Source organism: Dermacentor albipictus, chromosome 9 (assembly GCF_038994185.2).
Source record: "Dermacentor albipictus isolate Rhodes 1998 colony chromosome 9, USDA_Dalb.pri_finalv2, whole genome shotgun sequence".
Lineage (NCBI taxonomy): Eukaryota > Metazoa > Arthropoda > Arachnida > Ixodida > Ixodidae > Dermacentor > Dermacentor albipictus.
In genome coordinates this window covers 90,308,454-90,330,517 of record NC_091829.1, presented here as the reverse complement: position 1 = coordinate 90,330,517, position 22,064 = coordinate 90,308,454, and the positions used below count along the sequence as shown (strand labels likewise).

General features: G+C 44.2%; 1 protein-coding gene across 4 annotated transcripts in view; it reads right to left on the bottom strand.

Annotated features, from left to right (window-relative positions):
* Positions 1-22,064, bottom strand: part of LOC135908912 (uncharacterized) — a 199,097-nt gene that overhangs the window by 18,517 nt on the left and 158,516 nt on the right. For 3 of the 4 annotated variants that reach the window (XM_070524978.1, XM_070524991.1, XM_070524987.1), the window contains 4 exons: positions 11,666-11,770; positions 6,132-6,333; positions 3,178-3,325; positions 682-806 (listed from right to left, as the gene is read on the bottom strand). In XM_070524978.1, the coding sequence (XP_070381079.1) occupies positions 682-806; positions 3,178-3,325; positions 6,132-6,333; positions 11,666-11,770 (580 nt within the window). The remainder of the gene's footprint in view (positions 1-681; positions 807-3,177; positions 3,326-6,131; positions 6,334-11,665; positions 11,771-22,064) is intronic. The other variant, XM_070524990.1, reaches the window with a different exon arrangement.

Below are 22,064 nucleotides of genomic sequence, written 5' to 3'. Positions count from 1 at the left end.
TGAGTCGTACACATATTATTAAGGGAATCTATGTCCCAATGCAGACATCCGTGACACTACTCTGCAAACTATAGACTGCTATATAGACTGCTATAGCCTGCTAACTATAGTGTGCTATAGACCGTCAGATGACGTGACGTCAGTGCTCAGGTAGGTTCCAGCTTTGCAAGCACCGAGAGCCTTGTGAATATTTATCTTGCTCTCTCGAGAAAGCTTGCGGTTTGAACGGTTTGGTTTGTCAATTATCGTTTAGCTTTAGCTGCAACTACTGCACAATAGTCGAACCGGAGTAGGCTGAAAACAGTGCTGAATAGAGAACAAAGCATCGACTTAGGAACTTCCTGACAGCATGTATTAAATATGCCTTTACATAGTATATACTTTATCTGTTATTTGGTTTTCATATCCCAGGTCCCTCAGTAATTCATAACAGAGATTGAAAGAAGAGACGACAGCTATCTATTGGGTATTCGTTATTATGACATGCGGGAGGACGGAAATAATAGCCAAATGGAAGTGTTGTTGATGCTTGTTCTGGTGAACAGTGTGAACGCATGTTATGGTTGTGAGTGCGTTATCTCCTGTCAAGAAACACGCTCGTTTTAATTGTTTAGGTAGCTCTGTGAAGACGACGACCTCAAGCACGTTCGTAGGCAGCATTCGTGTGTGTTGGGTACTCACTCGACTGCTTCTTTCAACAGATTCGTGAAAAAGCTATAGTATTCGCCTTGCGAACCATAATCGTACAGGCCCATCGCCAGTATCATCCTTTTGGTGATGTCGTTACCTTGTATAGTCTTGAGTTTCTGCGGCGGCAGAAGAGGGAGCAAAAAACGATACAGTTAGATCTTGTGTCAGAGAAGGTGCCAAGAAGAGAAAAGTGGCAATAGAGAGCTTTAAGTAATCACAGTCACTGTTTTTGTATGTTGTACATCTTTACTGAAAAGTTTGAAACCAGTCTCGTAATACATTGTTCTTCGGCACATCCATTTTACGACACCTATTACTGTCATCCTGTCCCAGCGAAACTGGATGTCTAACGAAAGTGTTGGAAACGATCACTACTGATGATGTTGGGGGTATGCATCCTCTAAAATAATCCTTCTAATAGTAATCTAAAGTAATGTTAATCATGGTAATTTTGACAGTCTGCAATCGCCGATAGCGGAGCTGCATCATTGTTGAAATCAGTTGAATACGTCATTTTTTTGCATACAAAATGCAAGTGACGTCACTCCCACATTGCAAGCCGCCGTGGCCGCCGCGAGTTGCAGAACAGTAATCAACCGCGAAACGTATCGGTTTCGCATTGGTATCATGAGTTCCATATCGTCAATCATCTTTTTCGCCTGCTTGTTTTGTGCTTGTTATGTAGTGAAACGTATGCTTATCTGTATGCTGTACACGTGATTCAAGTGAATGTATGCACTGCTCGCTTCACTTTGTGGAGTGATTTAAGCCTCTGCCTTACAGGGGTAAGGGCCAGTGCTCCTGGGCCTTCCCTGCTGCTGGGATAAGCCCGAATTTTTTTTAACGGTCGGGCACAAGGAAAATGCTGACTAACGAGAGGCTAAGAGCTTCGCTGTAAAAAAAAAACAACAAAGAAAAGGACAATGGGAAAATCAACTTGTATATTGAAAGATCATTATTTATAGTTTGCGCGTACTCATTTCGTACATTCTGCATGCACGATGAGCACAGTAGGAACATTGGGCAACATAATCATTTCTCGGACAAATAACGCTCCACTGATTGTCGAAGCAAAGAAAACCATGCTGTAATGTAAAACAGAAACGAAGGCAAATTGAGGGGCACGATTTTTTTAATCAAGGCCATACAAAGCGAATAGGCAATTTTGTCTAGGAAAGCATGAGAGAAATACAAGGGGACGAAGGTAAACTGCGGTAGCTGGGATACGAACCCACAACATCCGCATCAAGCGTGTGTTGCACCACAAATTGTGCTACGGTGAGCGCCATCAGTCAGTCCACTTGGCTATATATGCGCACATAGATACAGCCCTGGCAGTGTTAACCCAGGTTTAGCTAATAACCTCAACGCGGCTATTCACGGACGAGCTCAGCACGACTACGAACATTATGCAGTTTTTTCCGCCGCCTAACGCACAGCTTTTCGATAGCCTTAACCAAGTAACACCGGTTGAGCAGAATTGTAAACTCATTCTGCAATGCTGATTTACCCACAAGGTAAACACAGTTTTCGTCCGCTAATTCTGTTACCGAATGTACAATGTGAAAGCTGTCAATCGAGTCGAGTTGCTTCTCTTAAGTGTATTCTGCAATAAAGCAGGCTGTGTTATTCTAAAGTAATTCAAGGTTATCACAGTGGTCTCAAATGGTTCATGATGGGCAATTCGCGCATCATTTTCTATCATGGAAATATATTGCGAGCTGAATGTTTCAAGTGAGCGTATTATATAAACACAGTTATGCTGTAATTAATGGGTCTCTTGTCACCTGTTACCTTTAGCGCCTGTGTGCAAACTCAGCAAAGAATGACATTTGAAGAAGTCTCTTTTCTCGGACCCATCATAAAAGCTATATTTCAAGTTCAGACTAACGGTATTTCGTTAATAATATTATTATTTAGGTTAAATTTGCCACGACATGGTAATAAGGTTATGGTTGTAGAAAGTGAAACAATTTTAAATTGATTTCGTTATTTAGCATTGTATAACAAGGAAACCATTTATTTAGCTTGTGTTAATTGGTTTCCAAGTTATTTCATAGTGCGTCCTAGTAACATGAAATGTACAATGTTGCCCCCTTGCGATTTTTCGAAACAACAATTAGGAACACGAATGTCTATTGGATATTAGTGCATCTCCTCCCGAAGGTGAATAACATAGTTGACAAAACATTTTAGATAAATACGCCTCGTACTGGGATTACCACGAAGAAAACTCGCCCTTTAATAATGCGGATATGACTACACTAATCATCGTCCGCCTTTCTGACACTCACCCAGCTCAATTCCTGGAAGAGGAGCTGATTTTTTCCACTAAATATCAAGTATAATTTTTTCCTATCATAGCGCCGGATAATTTGTTTGTGAGGTGCACCACCAAGCGGCATTGAGCTAAAGAACTTCGCACGACCTACAGCTCCATAAAACCATTTCAGAGGCAGCGAAGTGCATGTTATCATAGTCACTTACTTGAAGAAGCGCTTTCGTGTTCTGCAACAAGTCGTGCGCATTCTCTCGGGTGGCCAACATGCTCAAAACACCATAGTGCTTGATGTTTATCGTGGCCAGATATTCGAGCTCCTTCTCTACTGAGCGAATAGTAGACGCAGCCACTAACCTGCGTAGAAATGAAAACCGTTTTAGGGAAACTGGATATCGTAACTCTGTTAGCTATTTTTACAAATGCGCATTGCCCGAGAAGGGCAATCAGACGCTCGAATCTCGCAGACTATTTCACATTCCCTTTCCCTCACCTTTACGTATGCATCCAGTGCAACATACGTAAACAATGTTCTATTGTGGCTGTTTATGCATACCATGCCGAAGCAGTAGTGACCACAGGAAAAGGAACGAAACTTACGTGCTTCTCAGATTTAGGCCACGGTTCAAATTTACTTTTTTGATGGGGTGCCCGCTGGTCTCAAAGGAGAAGGGGGCATTGAGCTGCACATGTAGGACAGCAGCAACACAGTTTGAGGAATATTTAACTACCAAGAAGTTCAAAGTCAGTCAATCAACAAATTCAACCAGAAAGTTAAAAATGGATGATTGAAGTTACATAAAGGATGACCACATGAAGGGAAGAGAGGACGTGCGCGGTCCTCCTCCTCTAGTTACCATGATTTTCCGTATGGGCTTCATGTAGGCTTCCTGGAAAAATTAAATGCTGCTGAATGTTGCCCAACATGCCCATGTATTAGTGATATGCGAAATGAACGTCGCTAAAATTGCTGAATGAATACTGTACATTGCGGCGACTACGTTGCTAAGCAGAAATCATTCAACCGTTTAGTCAATAAGTACTGTAACAACAGTATATATGTCGTAGTTACTAGAAACAATGACCTTAAAGACGCATAGGAATTACTTAAACAATGTTTTTCCAACAAAGCAACAAAGTGGTCTTGCTGAATTGTGCCTTGTAGCTCCAGACGGTCCTAGCCTTGGCTGGTCTTTGGAATAAATGCGCCTAAGAAAGTATTTGTCTTACACTATTGAAACATTTTTCTCTGGTAGCTAATGTCTCAAAAAATAAACAACAGGATCCTCGGTAGGAGGAATTTTATGGGAAGATAAGTGTGATATATTGGAAGATGCTCCATAACAAGAAAAATTGCGTTCCGCGTAGACAGAATGATGGCCTGAACGTTTAGCTGTATATTCAATTGTTAACCACTCGGAGCTCGCCGATGATTGGACGGCGCAAAACGGCTACAGTGGCCCTGCTCGTCTTTCAGTTGATTCATTTACAAGCCAATAGTTGGTCCTCAAATGGCGGCCGCTACTCTGGTGGCAGAGAACCGTGTGCTCTATGAGCCAGGTGTTATCAATAAATGCAGAGTTGTAATGAGAGATCTCCTTAAAATGATGGTGTTGGGTATCCTTTGTTCTTAAGAAGATTTTAACCATTCTGAACAACAATGTATGTCGAGACTGGTTTCTTACTTTTTAGTAAAGACGTACATAATTCAAAAGCAGCGACCGTGATTATTTGAAGCTCTCTATTGCCATTTTCTTGTTTTCTTGGCACCGTCCCTGACAGATGATCTAAATGCATCGTTTTTTGCTCCCCCTTCCGCCGCCGCAAAAAGACATGACTATACAAGGTAGCGACACCACCGCAGTCGCCTTGCATAAGCAACATTCATGCGTGACTCCGCCTCCCAACAATATTGTCAGAAATTTCTGGACAATGAGTGCACCCCATGTTTTTCACTAGGGAATTCGCACCCATGGCCTCCATATTATGTATTTGTATAAATTACAGGGTCGCTAACTACGTGACCAAATTTGTAGTGTTGCGTGTGAAAACGTCCGAGGACATTTATTCACAAGATGTAGCTTTGCGGAAGCAGATTTAGAACAGCAGATGGGAAGGCCTGCATACATCAAACCCCTGTGTCCCATGGTACCCGCCAGCTACCTCGGGAAGTGCTGGCGAAAACGGGAAAGTCCAGAACCCCGAATATTCACGTGCTTAACAACACTGCATTTCTGTACTCCGCTATAATTTTCACAACATACACTTCATAACACACTTAAACCAATGTGACAAATCATTTCTTTAATTTGATCCTAGGAATGCGGCTTCCAGTTGAATTCAAACCTGATACATGTCGGAGAACTGCTTGCCACCTACGTCTCGGTGGATGGTGAGACAGTCAAGATCAGTGCGCTTGACAAATGCAGCAGCTTATCTTCTTATAATTTCCATACCTGCATTGCAGAATCAATTCCTCTGAACGGAGTGCCGCTCACTCTGCTAGTGTTCCTTAGCCAATAGTCGATGAGTGTCATTTTGATCATGACTTTCAAGCTACTTGGACATGAACGGTCTTAGTGAATGAGCATGTACAAATCACTTTCTTGGTTTTGTGAGAACGCGGGGTTATTCATCACACGTTCACCACGGAACACGATTGAGTTTAGATTTCCAGCATACTAATCGAAAACGAGCCTTCGTGCACGATGCCTATGGTATGGTGCTGCTTAGCACCACGACGCTGGTTCATTTCCCACCAAGGCGGTCGCATTCTGAGGACAGTAAAAGTAAAAAAAAAAACCGAAGTTACTCGTGTGCATTACTTCCTACACCGCTCATAGGATCACAAGTGATTGACGTTCAACCAAAGGCCAACAGTACGATCACTCTTATTGGTGCGAATGTGCCGTGGAATCAGGGCGTCAGTAATATTACGACTTGTTATTCGTTCGTGGTAAAAATTGTGGTCTAAATGATCAAAGATGAAAGTAGATTGCTATCTGCTCTAAATACTGGCAGCGTAGTTGAGGTATATTGTGCAAGGTATATGTAGCTAAGGGCTGTAGCGGGAGGGGTATAGAGCATGAAGGCTCAGCAGGCTTCGAAGATGGTGAAGTATGTATGGTTAATTTAATTGGTAAGGTAACTATAATTCACTCACCGGGAGTTGAAGCTGATGCCTCTGGACGTTTTCTTCAGCCGTGCCGTTTGGTCCTTAAAAATATCCCAGGAATGTGAGCCGCCTACGTCCCGTATGGTTTTGCGAAATACGACAGCGTCCCAGTAGAACAGGTAATGACACAAACCATCTGGTGGATACGTGTATAACAAGTAGCCGGAAACCGTGCAGACAAGTTCTGTGACTGAGGACAAAAAACAGGGTTCAAAAGGAAGGTGCTTTGACAGCGCATCAAATGTACACAAGCTACTGCTACGATTTATGCGGTCATCCTTGGCGTGTATAACACACTGCACGAAGATTTTCGCCTAAGACGAAGTACTAAGATGTGACAAAAAAAACGTTGCAAATGCCGTACCTCTAAAATGAGATTTGACAATTTACATAGGCAACCGGATTAGAATAATGGTAACAGACTAAGTCATGTCAGCTCACATATATAAAACAAGATTACGGCACTCAAACGATTTTACGTCATATGAAGTCAAATTTCAAAGTCAAAACCTGAATATTTAGAGGTGCTGGGAGACGTATAGCAAAATGTTCATCACGATGATTTGCACATCAGCGTGTATATTTTCTCTAAAAATGTGAACCTTATTATCTACAATATGCCTATAAGACCGAAATAGACGCAGGTTCAATTGTGCGTTAGCGTCTGCTGCTAACCATTGTTTTGAAACTGCTGTTAGCGTAATTTCGAAAGCGATATAACCACTCTATTGCAGCTATTTACAGAGTTACTCGGTTTGTGAAAAAGAGTGCACATACTTCACTACATGGATGCTAAAAGGGCTGTGAGAAATCGATTGCATACTGCTTATATTTGCTATAAAAATACATGACGGTCAGAGTCCGAGACAAAGAGAGTGGAGCAGTGCTGCTTGTCATGCTGTGTGGCTGAAGTGTCAGATCTGCGGAGACGAGAGGAAAGGAAAAGCACTGCTGCGCGTTGAAAGCTCACCAAGCAGTGTGCGCCTAGCAAGTCATAGTACAGCTGTACGTGTGTCATAAGCATGGTGGGGTTCATAGGTAATTAATGTGCGGTCCTCATTGCAATCGGTTACGAGCCCTTTGTGTCCGGTTATTCCATCCACCTAGCAGGAGGTAAAGCCTACTCAACACGAGTGGCCGGTAACCTTAAGTACAATGGGGTTTTACGCTTGAAAAAAATATTTTTTATCAACAGAGGCTTTTAGAATGTTTATGGTTCTATCTTTAAGATGCACACGCCTCGCTGGACGTTAGACGTTCACAGAGCACAGAACACATACCTGCCAAACGTATGAAACTGAAAATTTGCGACATGTTACAACCAGGAACACGTAAGTGGGCAAGAGTTTCCATTGCTTAGAATGTTGCCCTGGGCCCACACCATTTTTAGCATACGAACGTGAATAACAAGTTTGGATGGTTGGCACAACGAGCAGATAATACAGACTGACAAGCAATTTATTTGTGTGCATTACATAAAAAAATGAGCTCATTACATGTACATTAGTTTCTTTCAAAAATGTGCTAAATTCCCGGACTTATTCCTGTCTGAGAAAAGTTACTGGGCAACTACTAAATACTAATTGATTTCCCAACCTTTGGTACCTTTTTATGCAAATGCTGAAAGTAGAAGTTGGCACTATTCCAGTGCGTACTCTGTACACCTTCACACGTTATTGATCTGCGATAAAAATTGTTCTTCCAATTTGTCATTAGTCATCGTCTGCAGTTTTCTTGTAAAGACATCGGAGGAGACACTGAAAACTATAGCTCGATGGTCGCGCCGCATAGAAGGGCGCTCTTAGAATATGTGAACACTTTGCGCACAAGATCGCGTTTGCTCGGTGTCGCCAACTTTGTGTCGAAGTCCCCTATGAAGCTCAGAGCTGCATCGGAGCTGGAGCTGGCGGAAACCGTTTCCCGGAGAGCCTTATAGATGCAGGAAGAATAGCCCGTAGGTGAGTTCTTAGCGGCAACGTCTAAGGCGGACCACGCTAACAAACAATGGCATATCCGATTTAATTCGTCGGCCACCGTTCCGTGAAGCGTTAGGATAAGGATAACAAATACAAAGCTCTCTTGGACTGCCTATATGAGTATACGCTTCAGCAAGGCTACCGCGCTGCATGACCATGGGTAGTTCCCACCCGCAACTGCAGTAATCGGTCGATTCAAACGCACGAAGCTGTGTCGCATGGTACAGCTTGCGTCGTCCACGCACTAACTGATTGCCTGTAAGTAGCGACTGACTATAACACGTTACTGAACTGCCGCGAATGTTAGTGTGAAAGAAAAGCTACCCAATCAGCTAAATATTTAACAGTCCATTCATATGAATAAAGGTAATTACAAGTAAGTTGTTACCTAGAAGTCAGCAAGCCACACGTTGTCCTTAGATCGCGTTAATTTTTCAGTCACATTGCTGGTAATTACATTTTACCGGATAACGAAAAAAAGTAATTGAATTGCCACGAGCGTTCCTCAGTAAGAAAACTACCATTTGATAAAGTAATATTTGAAATTTTCTTAGACTAAAAGTAATTACAAGTAACCTGGATCGCACAAGTATGCAATCACCACGTTGTCTTTGGATCACCCTGAATTTTTCAGTTACATTGTGTTACGTTTTGCGCCAGGCGTGTCGAAAGGAGCAGACAAGTTCTGGATGAACGACGTTAATAACCCATGCTTGTGGGTTGAGGCTCGGCCAGAAAGAGAGGGCCGCTAGCAAGGGGCACTCTGCTTTTAACACTTAGTGGCGCATGCGCACATCGCAGAGTGCTCTTATCAGCATGAGCGCCTGCCGACACAACACATTGCTCAGGCCAATTTAGCCTGTTTCAGAATCTATCATGCGTAAGAATGCTCTAACAAAGTGCACCACTTGTGTAAGGTGTCAAACAGTTTCAAGAACCCAGCGCAAGTACAACGTAATTTCATTTTTGATGCATTTTTGTTTCCAAATTTTCGTGACCTCATCCACGAATATCTTTACATCCTTTTATTGCAAAACGAATAATTATTTCGCAAAACACTATGCAACATCCGCAGAGACGTAGAACGAGCCAATTTTGCAAAGCTTACCAAAATTCGGGTAGACTGCAGAATACAATGAAGGTATCAAATTCAGCTGCGCTTTTATGTTTTTTTTCTTGAAAAAAAAGTGCCGCGTCATAACACAGAAATCGCAGAATGTTGTCGCTAAACTTCATAATTATCAATAATTTCTAGCAGAATGTTTTTAAACCTGTTAAAGTTAAGTACTTGCTTTCTTTATTCAAATCCGGCATTTTCTGAAGCCTGATGTAAGGTGTGTCCTCGCTGTATCAAAACATGCTGAAATTTTTGTGTTTTTTTTATTCGTTGCCTGTTAATATAATGGCCAGCCTAGCGACCGTACAGGTAGGGTACGGTTAATTCACTCGTTGCAAGATAAGTGTGTCGCTACATTTCGCTATGGTTCTCATCATTCATCAATACCGAATAAACGACCACATCTATTCACACAACTTGTACGTCATCCTGAAAGCAGAAGAAAATGCATGTCTTCCATTTATCAAGTGAAGTTTAATGCATTTTTTGAATAAAACTAAGCCATTTCTTGACAATATTGAAAATGAATGGTGGGGGTGTTCAGAGCAACGCCTGCATCAACGTTACCAGAAGGTCAGCACTACACTCTAGCACACTTAGCATGTACAATCCTATTCTACCACTTTCGTAGAGCCTGCGATTTTTCAAGCTTCTACCTCGCGCTACAAGACATCAATAATAGATTAATGTGAAAAAAGTGGTATCTCGTCGACATCCTGCGTAATGTTGTGATTTAGAGTTAACAACTAACGTTTACGGGATGTTGTTTCCCTTTCAACTGTGAATTGCTGCACTGTTAAGGCATGACACTTCGTATTTAATGAATCACCGTGTAGGTGGCGAAGGCTACTGCATGCCGGAACATTTAATTCGAGGCTGTGTGACCACAATTCGCGACAATTGAGCTTCTTGGCAGATCCTGCGTCCCGTAAAATTTTGCGGTTGACTGTACCTAGTGTACAACTACAGGGTTGCGACAAAGTGCTTTTGGAGGTTGTTTCAGAAAATCCTAAAATAAAATTCCCCCTTTACAGGCAGACCAGAAGTCGTAGCAGTCCACTTCGGAATTGCACTCTTCAAGTTGGACTGTGTTATCATATTATACGAATCATAGAGCTGTGTTACTGCAAGAACTGACCAGTGCAAGTGCTTCTCAACTGAGTGCATGCCGTAATCAATTCACGTCTTTGCTCCTAAACTTGACTGTGCTGTTGCGGCATGCTGGATTGAACAGATGATTGTGCCTCAGTTGGGCGATTTCAGGATCGCTGTGGCCGGCCTGATGTCCCCTCTCCGCAGATGCTACCGAGCGCAGCTATTGTGCGGCGCCGCCAGATCTCGCGCATCAGAAAGAAACAATACGAGCGAGTTAGTTAGTAACTCAAGAGAGCACCAGGTGCGTAGTTAAGGCAGAAGGAAGTAAATTCGGGGAGAAAATATGGTCACGCAACCCGGCTTTGCAACGAGAAGCAATTTTCTTTGTTCATTCCGACTTTACTCATGGCGTGAGGAACCATGTTGCTGGCCTTGTTTGTCCGCACTAGCACATTTAAAATAGGCATGTTAAAACAAAGAAAGAAAGACGTGAAGGACAATTGCGTGGCCTGTGTATGCAACTTTGGTGCTAGTCCTGAAGAGTGTGCTCGTGAAAACCTGGAACTCTAGGTCACGGCTACATCTCTACGTGCTCTGCCCAGTAAATCTTGTTTACGGCACGTTTTAATAGATGTGCTCAAAACCGCTGTGGGCAAATTTGTTTCCTGACGTGTTTGTGTATCGTGAGGAATGTTGCAACGAACACACTTTTCTTCTTGCATAAAACGTTTGAATGCGTAAACCAAATCTCCAGGCTGTTTTTTCCTAAAAAAAGCGCGTAACGTACGTGCCACAGTGCCAAAAGCTGCTTAGACACCATCACCTGGTCATGGTACTTTCAAATTTATGCAGTCGTACTCCTCCTCGTTTGAGGTTATTTTTTCACTTATGATACAAATGCAAATGTACGTGTCACGCAACCTCGTAAATAAGCGAATGCACAGTCACGATAGCACAGTCTCGATAGCGCACTAACAATAGCACAGATGACTCCGAACTACCCACGAACGACAAATCAAAGGAACAGAAGAAATACTGCGCGTATTAAATAAGACTAAGCGATAGTGGGATTTGAATGCCAGTTCAAGCAGAAGCTACAAAGGCTACGCAGGTAAGTGACCCACGGGCGTCACAATAACACGGCACGGCGTTACCAAGTTCGTCGCTAACAATTAAACACGCGAGTGTTTCGTTGTCAGCGATCATAGGCAATGGTATTATGACTCCGTTCTTGTCGTAGTTACTCAATTAATTTGAGCTTGGCATCTAATCTGTGGAAAACTTTTCACTGTCGCACAACGCAATAATTGATAAGCAGCTCGGTGCTGACTTACATGGTGTCAATATAGTCGTCGTCGTCATCCTCGGGTTCGTGGTGGGGGTCGTTGTCGGTTTCGGCGTAACAGGACCTTGTGGTGTTGGAACTCGTAATACAGGCACTGGAAATGCAGATGGTGGTGAACCCTATTGCGGCACTGTGTTCAAGTTCACTGGGTTAACGCAGTGAATACAGTTTCCCTCCGTTGCGTCACGCATTACGCATCAGTCATATCTGGCCTATCAGACATTTGAAGGAGATGTAAATACCGTTTGCTCCTCATGATACCTGAAGACAACATGTGCCAGTAAAACAGAAATACTGCTGTGCAAGCAAAACATCAATGAAAGCTTTATACAGTAGGCTTTGCGCCCAACCATTCTGGAAAAACAACGACCTTCCTACAAGTGTGCGATTGTGTACCCTTTAGTAGAAACCCCTTTTTCCTGTGCGCATTGTGTGATAGCGAGCCTAAGACGAGAAAAACCAATTAGAGCTTAACTCGGTAACGGTAACTTTAATGTCCTAGCCATGGATAGTCGATAACTGATAAGAACAGGAAACAAAAGCCAAAAAATGGTATTGTGTGACATAATGCAAGCACCCAAAAACGCATAGGTATATAGACGTTAAATGGAAATCTGTTTCGTCTTACGCAAAAGCTGTCTAACACTACAGATTAAGGACTATCAATAAATACTTATAGTACGGTTGGAAGGAATGCGGTGGCTCATATCGCTAAGCGCAGAAAGGACCTCTGTCATAAATGTTGATTCTATTTTTTCTCTGGGGGCTTTTACGTGCCAAAAACACCAAATGATTATGGGGTACGCCGTAGTGGGGGTATTTCAGGGTAATTCTGACTACCTGCGGTTCTTTAACGTGAATCCACTGCACGGAACACGGGTGTTTCTGCGTTTCGTCCTCATTGAAAAGCGTCCGCCGCGGCCGGGACTTGATCCCGCTGCCCCAGGTTTAGCATCGTAACACCAACGCCTCTTTGTCACCACGGAGCGGGTGTTGACGTGAACTATAGTTCTAAGAGTCATGGTAAAGCTAGTATGAGTGCAAAGGTTCATATCATTTAGCGGCGTTGCTGACTCGTTGTCATAAATGTTCCTTGAATTTTGTCCATAATGACTTTTTTTGGGGTATTTGACCCGGTCTTGTTCAGCCCACAGTTACCGCTTGTCTCTGGTATTCTCCATTAACATTTATCCCCAATTCTTCCCATTCCAGGTCTCTGAATACCTCCTGTAAACACGCTGTGAATAGCGCATACTGCGCATACGAAGTAAATAAAAAGCGGAAAGATGCGTAGAAGAGCAGCCCTGTCATTGCGCTAAGCCCAGCCATCGCGCTAAGTCACGAAGATCATGGAGCACGGGTCTTCTATGTTGGTAGCAGCAGGAGGCAGACAGCATGCAGGCGTCACCTGCCACTGTTTGCGCGAGGTGGGTAAGGTGCGGCGTGTTATTGTCGCGACTTTCCAAAGTTCTAGAGATAAATTGACAGTTCCGTAATAAGCATATAGGCATCAGGCATTTAGGCCGCTTCAGTTTTTGCTTGCTTTGGATTCGCGGACCCTCTCGTCCTTAGTTGTCAGGTACGATTGGAAACCCGCAATCTGACTCCGCCAACAAGTAACATTTGGTGCATTGTTCTCATTCTCACTTCCAATATTCTTACTATAATTACCACTTCCAATATTCCTACGCGAAACATATGTGGACCCAAATACGAGAAATCATTTTTTCCGAAAGTCATATGATATTATTGGATATAGGACTAATGCGGCAAGCCTTCTTTTTTCGTACTATGAAGCTGTTTATGCGGACCCTTAGGCTCGTTATCGGACTTCACTAGAAAGGGGCCACGTGACCTAGCGGGTGAGTGAGTGTGTGAGTGAGTGAGTGAGTGAGTGAGAGTGAGTGAGTGAGTGAGTGAGTGAGTGAGTGAGTGAGTGAGTGAGTGAGTGAGTGAGTGAGTGAGTGAGTGAGTGAGTGAGTGAGTGAGTGAGTGAGTGAGTGAGTGAGTAAGTGAGTGAGTGAGTGAGTGAGTGAGTGAGTGAGTGAGTGAGTGAGTGAGTGAGTGAGTGAGTGAGTGAGTGAGTGAGGCAAGTTTATTCAGTGTACAAAAGACGCGAGTAAATTCAACATCGCCTGGCTAGGCCCACTCGGGGACCATCAGGTCAAACCTGACGGCCTTCTCGCGCGCCTTCTGCTCTGCCATGACCGGAAAGGTCCGGATTCGGGCCTTGATCAGCTTGATCATTTCCTGGTGGGACAAAGGGGGACATAGCGGAGGAGAAAAAAAAGATGGCAACAGGGGCGAAAGGGCTTGGAGTAACGCCTTTCCTTCTGTCAGAATGCTACCTTTTACACGAATCTGATACGGTTATTATGCAGTGCATTTTCGGTGATCGGGCCAGGTCGGCTACGAATCTATCCACTACTGATTCCACCCTGCTGCGAAAAGAGACACATGTTAGGCTGGCGGTCTGCGGCTAGCGCGCAGCACCCAGCGATTGAAACGCAATACTAGGAGTGCGTGCCTGCTCGCACTTCTTGCGCCAGTAAGGGGTGGCGGCAGCCACGTCAATCGTAGAACTAATCCAACCAATCGTCAAAACGATTGTAGCGCTCGCATCTCCAGTGGTGGGGCTTGTGCCAAATACAGGGAGCATATATTTAGTGGTTACACGCACTCCATCGCAGCTACAACTATAGGCAGGTTGCGAACGTAGTTCCCGCGCCTACTAGGGCGCCCCTCGCGGCGGCGAGCGCGGAACCGGCAGGATACGACCGGTCCGCTTGCGTTCGGAAAGCCTGTATGCGGACTGTTTCGCGCGTAGCTGTTGCCTTTTCTGAGCAATGCCGAAGTGCAACCCGAGCTATTGAGTAGTGGGCTGCAACAGCACGTACACCAACTCACGAGGAACAAAGTTTTACAGGTTTCCAAGCCGACCGTATGAAGCAGAACGGCGTCAACACTGGATAGCGCTCGTCAGACGGCATCAGCTGTTTTATGTTCCGGCGTCATGTCAAGTGCGTTATAACGCTGAATTATTTGCTTTTACAGCAATGATGGCAGCAACGGGACACCTGCAGTCAGTGGCGTAGCTAGGTCGTCTGGCACCCGGTGCCCATAGGTCTTCTGTCCCCTCCCCCCCTCCCCCGGGTTTATTCGAGGAAGGTGAGGTTATCAACAATTTCCGTGTGTCTCCAGACGTATATGACACCCCCACACAGGCCCCTCTGACCCGGCCTCCTCCCCACCCCGTTGCTACGCCACTGCCTGCAGTGCGTACCAGGATATGCAGCAAACAAAGTAGTTTGTTCCCACACTGTACTGCAGTAAAGCTGTGGAACTCTTTCCCAATCCCCTCCCATTCAAACAGCGCTAGGGCTTGCTGAGAGATTTGAGGAGGGGTTGAAGCCGGCTGAGCTGGCATACGCCCTTTTGCGCCCAGCATATTATCAACGAAGGGGCAGTTGAGATAACCAAAATTTTTGACAACGTGGTTTATTGGAACCTCCTTTGCACGCACTGAAAAAATCGCAACATAAGAGTATCGCACTTCCAGTAACTTGGGCGAAAATATTTTCCCAGCGTAGTCTAACAGAACTGGTAAGTTCATCCCCTTTTTTCTGTGTTTGGGGTGAGCAACGTTAGAATACCTCTGGTAGGTCTTACGAGTCGTTCGTACGCTCCACGTTCCTGGATGCGATGTTTTGGATTCGTATTTGCCGTCCAGTATGTACAGGGAAACTACCGCGGCGTCTTTGCACTTCCCTGCGATGCCAGCACGGCAATCGCAGCTCCCCGCTAGGATTTGTCTGCTGTCGCCGATCTTCAAGAATCAATGTCGCCTATAATTTCATGCGTCCACACCCTAGATAACGAAGTAACTTACGCTGAGCTTCACGCATCTCGCTGGTGCATTATTTTTCGTTTGCGGAATAAACCTAGCAGTGACTTCCGATTAGTGCGAGTTCAACACTTCCCTCACGTCGTAGACGTGCCCCACTTCAAATAGACGACTTCCTTTCTCTAAATTCTTTTCATGAAAAAAGCTATCAAGATCTTGTAATTCCCGAAACCCGGTTAAAATTAATATCGGCACGCTGTTTAGCGCCATCGCTACCGTTTGGCAGGACGCCAAACACACAGTGCGGGCTGCTGATGCCGTGAATAATCCTACCACATTCGCGCAACTATTCGTCAGATGGCGCTAGGGGTCGGAAAGACAGGGCGCCGCCTATGCACTTGCAACCTGCCCATGGGAAGACCACGAGTAGTACGTACTCCTGAGGAAGGAGCTGCCTAGCGCGAGCGTCAGCGAGAGTTGACCCGTGAATGGGCCCGCCGTCATCGAGCCTGCCTCACACGCAAAAAAAGAGAATATACTAGCAGACATGTTTTAGGAATAGTTGCGTGCAATAATAATTGAATATGCGGTTTTACGTGCCAAAACCACTTTCTCATTATCAGGCATGCTGTAGAGGAGGACTCGGGAAATTTCGACCACCTGGGGTTCATTAACGTGCACGTAAATCTAAGTACACAGGTGTTTTCGTACTTCGCCTCCACTGAAATTCGGCCGCTGTGGGCGGGATTTGATCCCGCGACCACGTGGTCAGCAGCCGAACACCATAGACACGGAGCAACCACGGCGGCTTTAAGGAAGAACACAGGAAAAATATAGGTGGACGAGAAGAGCGCACTTTTCGCCTACCTCGTTTTTCCTGTGTTTGTTCTTTCTTAGGCGCAAGTCTTCTTCAAATATAGCCATGCATGAACTTGCCCCACGATATGTTATTCTAAACTGACAGAAGCGCAAAAACAGCACTCCTGAAGCATGCTCACCACGCGAAGTGTGCAAAGTGAAAATGAGGTGAAAGAGTAGTGAAACAAAAATTGGCAGTGGCTTAGCTCGGCTATGCTAGGATAAACGTAGCGAAAGCTAAGGCAGAGCATGGTTAGCCTTCGTTATTTTTTGTTGCAACTCCAGGTTAGTTTGGTTGTCTAGCTATGTTGCCGCGTTTAGCCAGTGGTTCGGCGCACTGTTCGTCTGTTTCATGGGCGATTCGTTTCCTCTTCAAATCGTTCCGATGTCGATTCCAGGCCTCCTGCTTATGAGAATTGTCACCGTCCATACTGCATCCTCAACTGTGGTTGCGGCGCACGCCAGCGCTCCTTTGCAATCCTCTCACATTTTATCAGGCATCCGATGCAGCTGGCAAAGCGAGCGGACGTGAGCGCAAGGACGAGGAATGCGTGTGACGTCATACAGAACGGTGATTACGGAAAGGCGCGGCGCTGCGCAGCGGCGGATCACCTGTGGCTTGGTGCTACTAGCCGCGCATGCGCAGTAGTAACTAGAGAGTGAGAGAGAGAGCGGAATATCCGCGGCGATGCGCGCGTTGTGATGTGATGTGCCTCATCGGAGCAGCGCCACGGCGAAATCAAAAGTTCGCGGCCAGTAAAGCTTTCGCTTTAAAAGATATATACTATAGACTGCTTGCGATGTTTCACTTGCATGGTGTAACAGTCGGTGTAACTACCGCAGCGTCGCTGTTCGACCATCTTAACGGACTGGAAAAGGGGGGGGAGTGATTTTTCAATAAGCTTAGCTGTTTCTTGGGCACACACACTGATAAACGCATTTAACAGGATTTGGTATGAGTATCTGAGAGTGACTAACGTGAGCGGGCGTGAATACGAGTGAGAGCTGGTTCCGGTGTGTGCAAGAACACGTGAGTTTGAACGTGATTGTACGACACTGAATATCCGTAGGTCTGAGCATGATCGGGAGTTGTCGTGAGTGTGATTTCACAAGGGCGTGAATGAAAGTGAATGCCAACGAGTGCGCGAGATGATACGATATGAGGGTGAGTAGGTGTCGCTGGGTGTCCCTATGAAGCTTGAGTGCGAACAAACAATGGTTAGTGGACGTGCCTATGGTGACAAATGACTGGCGAAAAGTGTTTGTGTAAGTATCAGCCCGAGCAATAGCCGATCAGTCCAACTGGCGCCAATGTGAACTCGAATGGCTTACTGATGGGTTACTGTGGCGCAAAGACCATGTGTGCTAGGACAGTGCACGTACAATGGCTTTAAATGATTCGTTGCTAATATGGCAACCTCAAGTGATTGCCCGCGAGCTTGAGTGTACGTGCAAGTTTAAGTAGAAGTGAGTGTGAAGTGAAGGGTGATCAGCAAGGGTACCGGTGAATGCGATTCCGCTGTCTTAGTGCACTTGAGTGTAACGTGCGTGAGGACACGTGGCCATACGTCGTTGACTAAGGCGCAGCTTTAGTTTGGGATCTCCTATTTGATTAGGTAGATACGAACTTATACTATTTTCTAAGCAGCTACTGCACCATTTTTCAGGGTTTGTTGGCCTTAAACAACAAAATCTAAATGTGCAGGCTGTACGAAGCACATATGTTATCGATGCCGTAAGATTTCAAAATAAATTATTACTTTGGAAAACATATATTACCTCTACTACTAGGTTTGATACTATGCCAGTCAGAAGTATAAAAAATATATTTCAGTTTGACAATGTGCGCCTTATGATTAATCTAAATCAGAGAAAATTCATAGGTGCGCCGCTCTTAAATATACGACCTATTTTTCAGTTAGGCTTTTGTAAAATCTTGACTAACGTTCAAAATTTTCTCACATGCTCTCAATTCATAAATCAGATTTGACCCTTAACATATGCAATTTACAGAACTACGATTTCTGGTTTTTGTACCAAGTTGGGTATGTGTAAAGGCCGCACATATATTTGTTTGAAACGTAGGGAAATATTTTAGACAATTTTAGGATTATAATAAATATCTCCGTTATCTATTCAGTCTAATTTAATCTTTTCTCTCGAACGTTACACATTTATTCACAGTAGATCCACTGGTGGTCAAAGAAAGGTATTTCCTCTTTTTACATGTGTACGAACAGAGAAATCTGTGCTGTCTCTTATTTCAAGCTAGCTCTTAATTTTAGCGTCTAATAAACATACGCAGTAATATACGAACAATTACCACTCTACATTTACTAGGAAGTTTAAGAAGCTTACTTACACCAAAAAGCATAAACACCAAAAAAGCATACCAGAACAAGTGGTCTTATTGAGGTTTCATTCGTAATAGCGAAAAAAAGCCCCGCATAGATCGAGCGGAGAAATGCTGAAAGGAGAGTGGCAGGACTGACTGTTGATCTAGATGGTCTTGAATTTTAATTATGGGACATTAACGGAAATTAAGAAACTGCCACTCACTAACGAACAATGTGGACAAGGATGGGCGCTATTGGCATCTGCCTATTGTCAAGCCACCCGCAGATATTCGTAGGGTTCGTTGCGTATGACAGCCGTCGGACCATAACACAACGAGAGAAGACACCATGCCACAAGGCTCGCATGTATTAAATAAAGGCTTGCATGAATTAGCAGCTAACCTAATGTGCTAAAGCCACGCACCGTCAAGGTGCTACATTACGGTTTGTAAACGCACGCATGGCTAATAGAGGCTAAGTGGCTGTCTCAACGCGAACTCAAAGCAGATGTCATTACCTATCGTCAACATCATCATCGCTATCGCGTTGCGTGTGTTAGTTGAATTTTGAACTATGGCGTGCTCTAAAGTAGTCATTCGTTTTGCCACAAAAAAATAAGGGGATCCGAGGACCTGCCATCTCGCTCTTCAACGCCATGCACACACAAAAAAGACAGACAATGTAGCAAGAGATGCTTAGGGAAAATTGTTAAGTTCTACTGATAGAAGGCGAACAAAAGAACATCCTGTCGTTTGGAGCTGAAGTGACATCTTCTGAATCACGCGCGCAATTGAGCTAGCGCGGTGCCATCCACCCGCCTACTTTCTTCGGTAGTTGAATATGCTTATACGATTACATTCAAAACTGTGAACCAGCGCTGCTCATGGCGAAGGGGGTGAATGTGGAGCAATAATTTATCCACAGTCTGAACCTCATACATTGATAACGTAACATCCAAGTGGCCCATAATCGCTCGTATGTTACCTCGCGGTGTTGAGGTTGCGCAGTTCGAAGGCCTCGCTATGCTACCAACGAATTAGAATTTATGCGGCAAATGTTTTTATAGCAGAGCTCTGAGGTTCCGCCGAGCGCAGGCGTAACCGAGCGAAGGAGCAGAGTGAACGATCAGATCGAACGCGGAGAGGAGCGGGGGATGAAACACGATGATAGTGAAGAGAGCGTGAGGAGAAAAGCGGAGGAAAAGTGTGAAGCGGCACCGTTAGGAGGAAAGCGGTGGAGGTGGTTGTGGCGAAAGCGCGATAAGAAAGGCATAGTGCCACGCAAGATGGGCTCTGCGGCGACGACGTCTACGAGATGGCGCCAGAGTAGAGCTCCTCGTCTGCTCGCCGATGACGCCAACGATACAAGAGCTGCATGAGCGGAGGTCTGTCTGCGGCAGCTGCAGTGACTTGGTGCCCACGCGTCATCCTCGCGATACCTCTGGCGATCTCCCGATGAGCTAGGCAGTCGTGCTACATTTTCCTCAACTTGCCACGCACCGCAAGAGACAGGGTGGCCACGCCAACCAATGCATTGCGAAAGGAAAAGACGTATAAACCTGCGCTCAGAATTAGTATTAGGAATTGTTGCAATCGAAGGAGGATCTTAAACTAACAACCGTGTTAAGAAACCGACGTTTCCGATAAAACAGAGGAAAGCGTCTGTCGTTACTTTTTAAACTGCAAAAATTAGACTTTGGTTATTATGGCTTCGGTCTCTACAAGCTTATGCAAGCTATTTCGCCCATTTCATCTCATCTTAGCTTAATATTTCTACACTTCTATTGACCTTTACAATTATTTTCCTCTATACGTTATCTTGCCTAAGTTTTTTTCACGTATGCTTATTGTCGGTTTTTGCAGTTGGTATTATATCTTGAAAGTACGTGTTGTACACGCTGTGCGGTGTTAAATTTAAGTAAAAACATTATGGGGTTTTAGGTGACAAAACCACTTTCTGATTATGAGCCACGCCGTAGTGGGGGACTCCGGAAATTGGGCCACCTGGGGTTCTTTAATGTGCCCATAAATCTAAATACACGGCTGTTTGAGCATTTAGGCCCCACCGAAATGCGGGTTCGGCGTACCAAACGTGTATAGTTTACGTAGGCAATATGACTGTTGCCATTAACGATTCCCATCGCAGTCCATGCAATAGTCACAAGATTGGAGTGTCACAGTATTTTTACACAATATAATAAACGAACGCAAGATGGCCAAACCTAGTCCGCGGTTCCCCAGTATCACGTGAATTCACTTCAGCAACAGCGTTAGATAGCGCAGATACAAGGGAAAAATACCAAGCCCTGGGTATACTACCAGTGGGAGAACTATTTAATTATGTAGTTTTGAAGAATCACTACTTCAGCAAAGAATTCAAGGTTGCCGTAAAAAAGAACGTGACATTGCGACAAACTGAGAGGTACGTGAAACCACGAGTCTACACTCACTATGGGAAAAGAACCCGGAACTACTATGTCCCTTCAGTATTTAATCAATTGAGTGATGAATTATGTACACTAAACACGAAACGAAAAATGAATAAAGCGATCAGAAAATGGTGTGCAAGCTCAACAAACATTTAGTAGGTAAAGCCAGTTGACTCATGCGGAATTGTTTACCGGCTTTGTTTTCAACTTTTGTTTATGTTCTTGCTTCGATACCTGTGTATAATTGTGAATTCATCAGTTTGAAGAATTGAGTTGTAGTCCTGTAAGTGACTGGTGTACTTATGTATCGCTTTGATGTTTTGACTTTGTTTTGACTTTGATGTTGTTGTTGACAACATTGTGTAATGAAACGAAAAAACAGGAACTCAAAATGCTTGTTATTTTTTTTATTTTTTTTATTTTTTTGTTTACTGCATTGGACGGTGTTCAGTGTATATATGCTACAGAATGTATTAATTCTGGTAATATGAATTTATTATGTTGTTTCACCAACTGCCTGGTCATTTTACAAGCACTGCGTGCTTAGATTGACCTGCAATTTCACCCTGTATAAAGAAATTTGGATAAATAAATGAAATGAAAAATGAAATGAATCAGAAAAAGAGCATGTCAGAATCAGGATGTGCATGAAAATTTCGAAAAAGAGCATGTATATATTTTAGGTGTTTAGTGTATAGCCCTTCACGCGTATCTTGTGTATTAGTAAGATCTTGATGAGGGCTAGTTGGTTCATACTTAGAACTGAGGTGAAACAGCGCGAAAAAGACGAGGACACAAGGAAACAAATAGAAAAAAAAGAAAAACAGCGCTTGTCTGTGGTCTTTGTTTCCTTGTGTCCTCGTCTTTTTCGCGCTGTTTCACCTCAGTTCTAAGTATGTTGTGTATCTTCGCTACTACTACC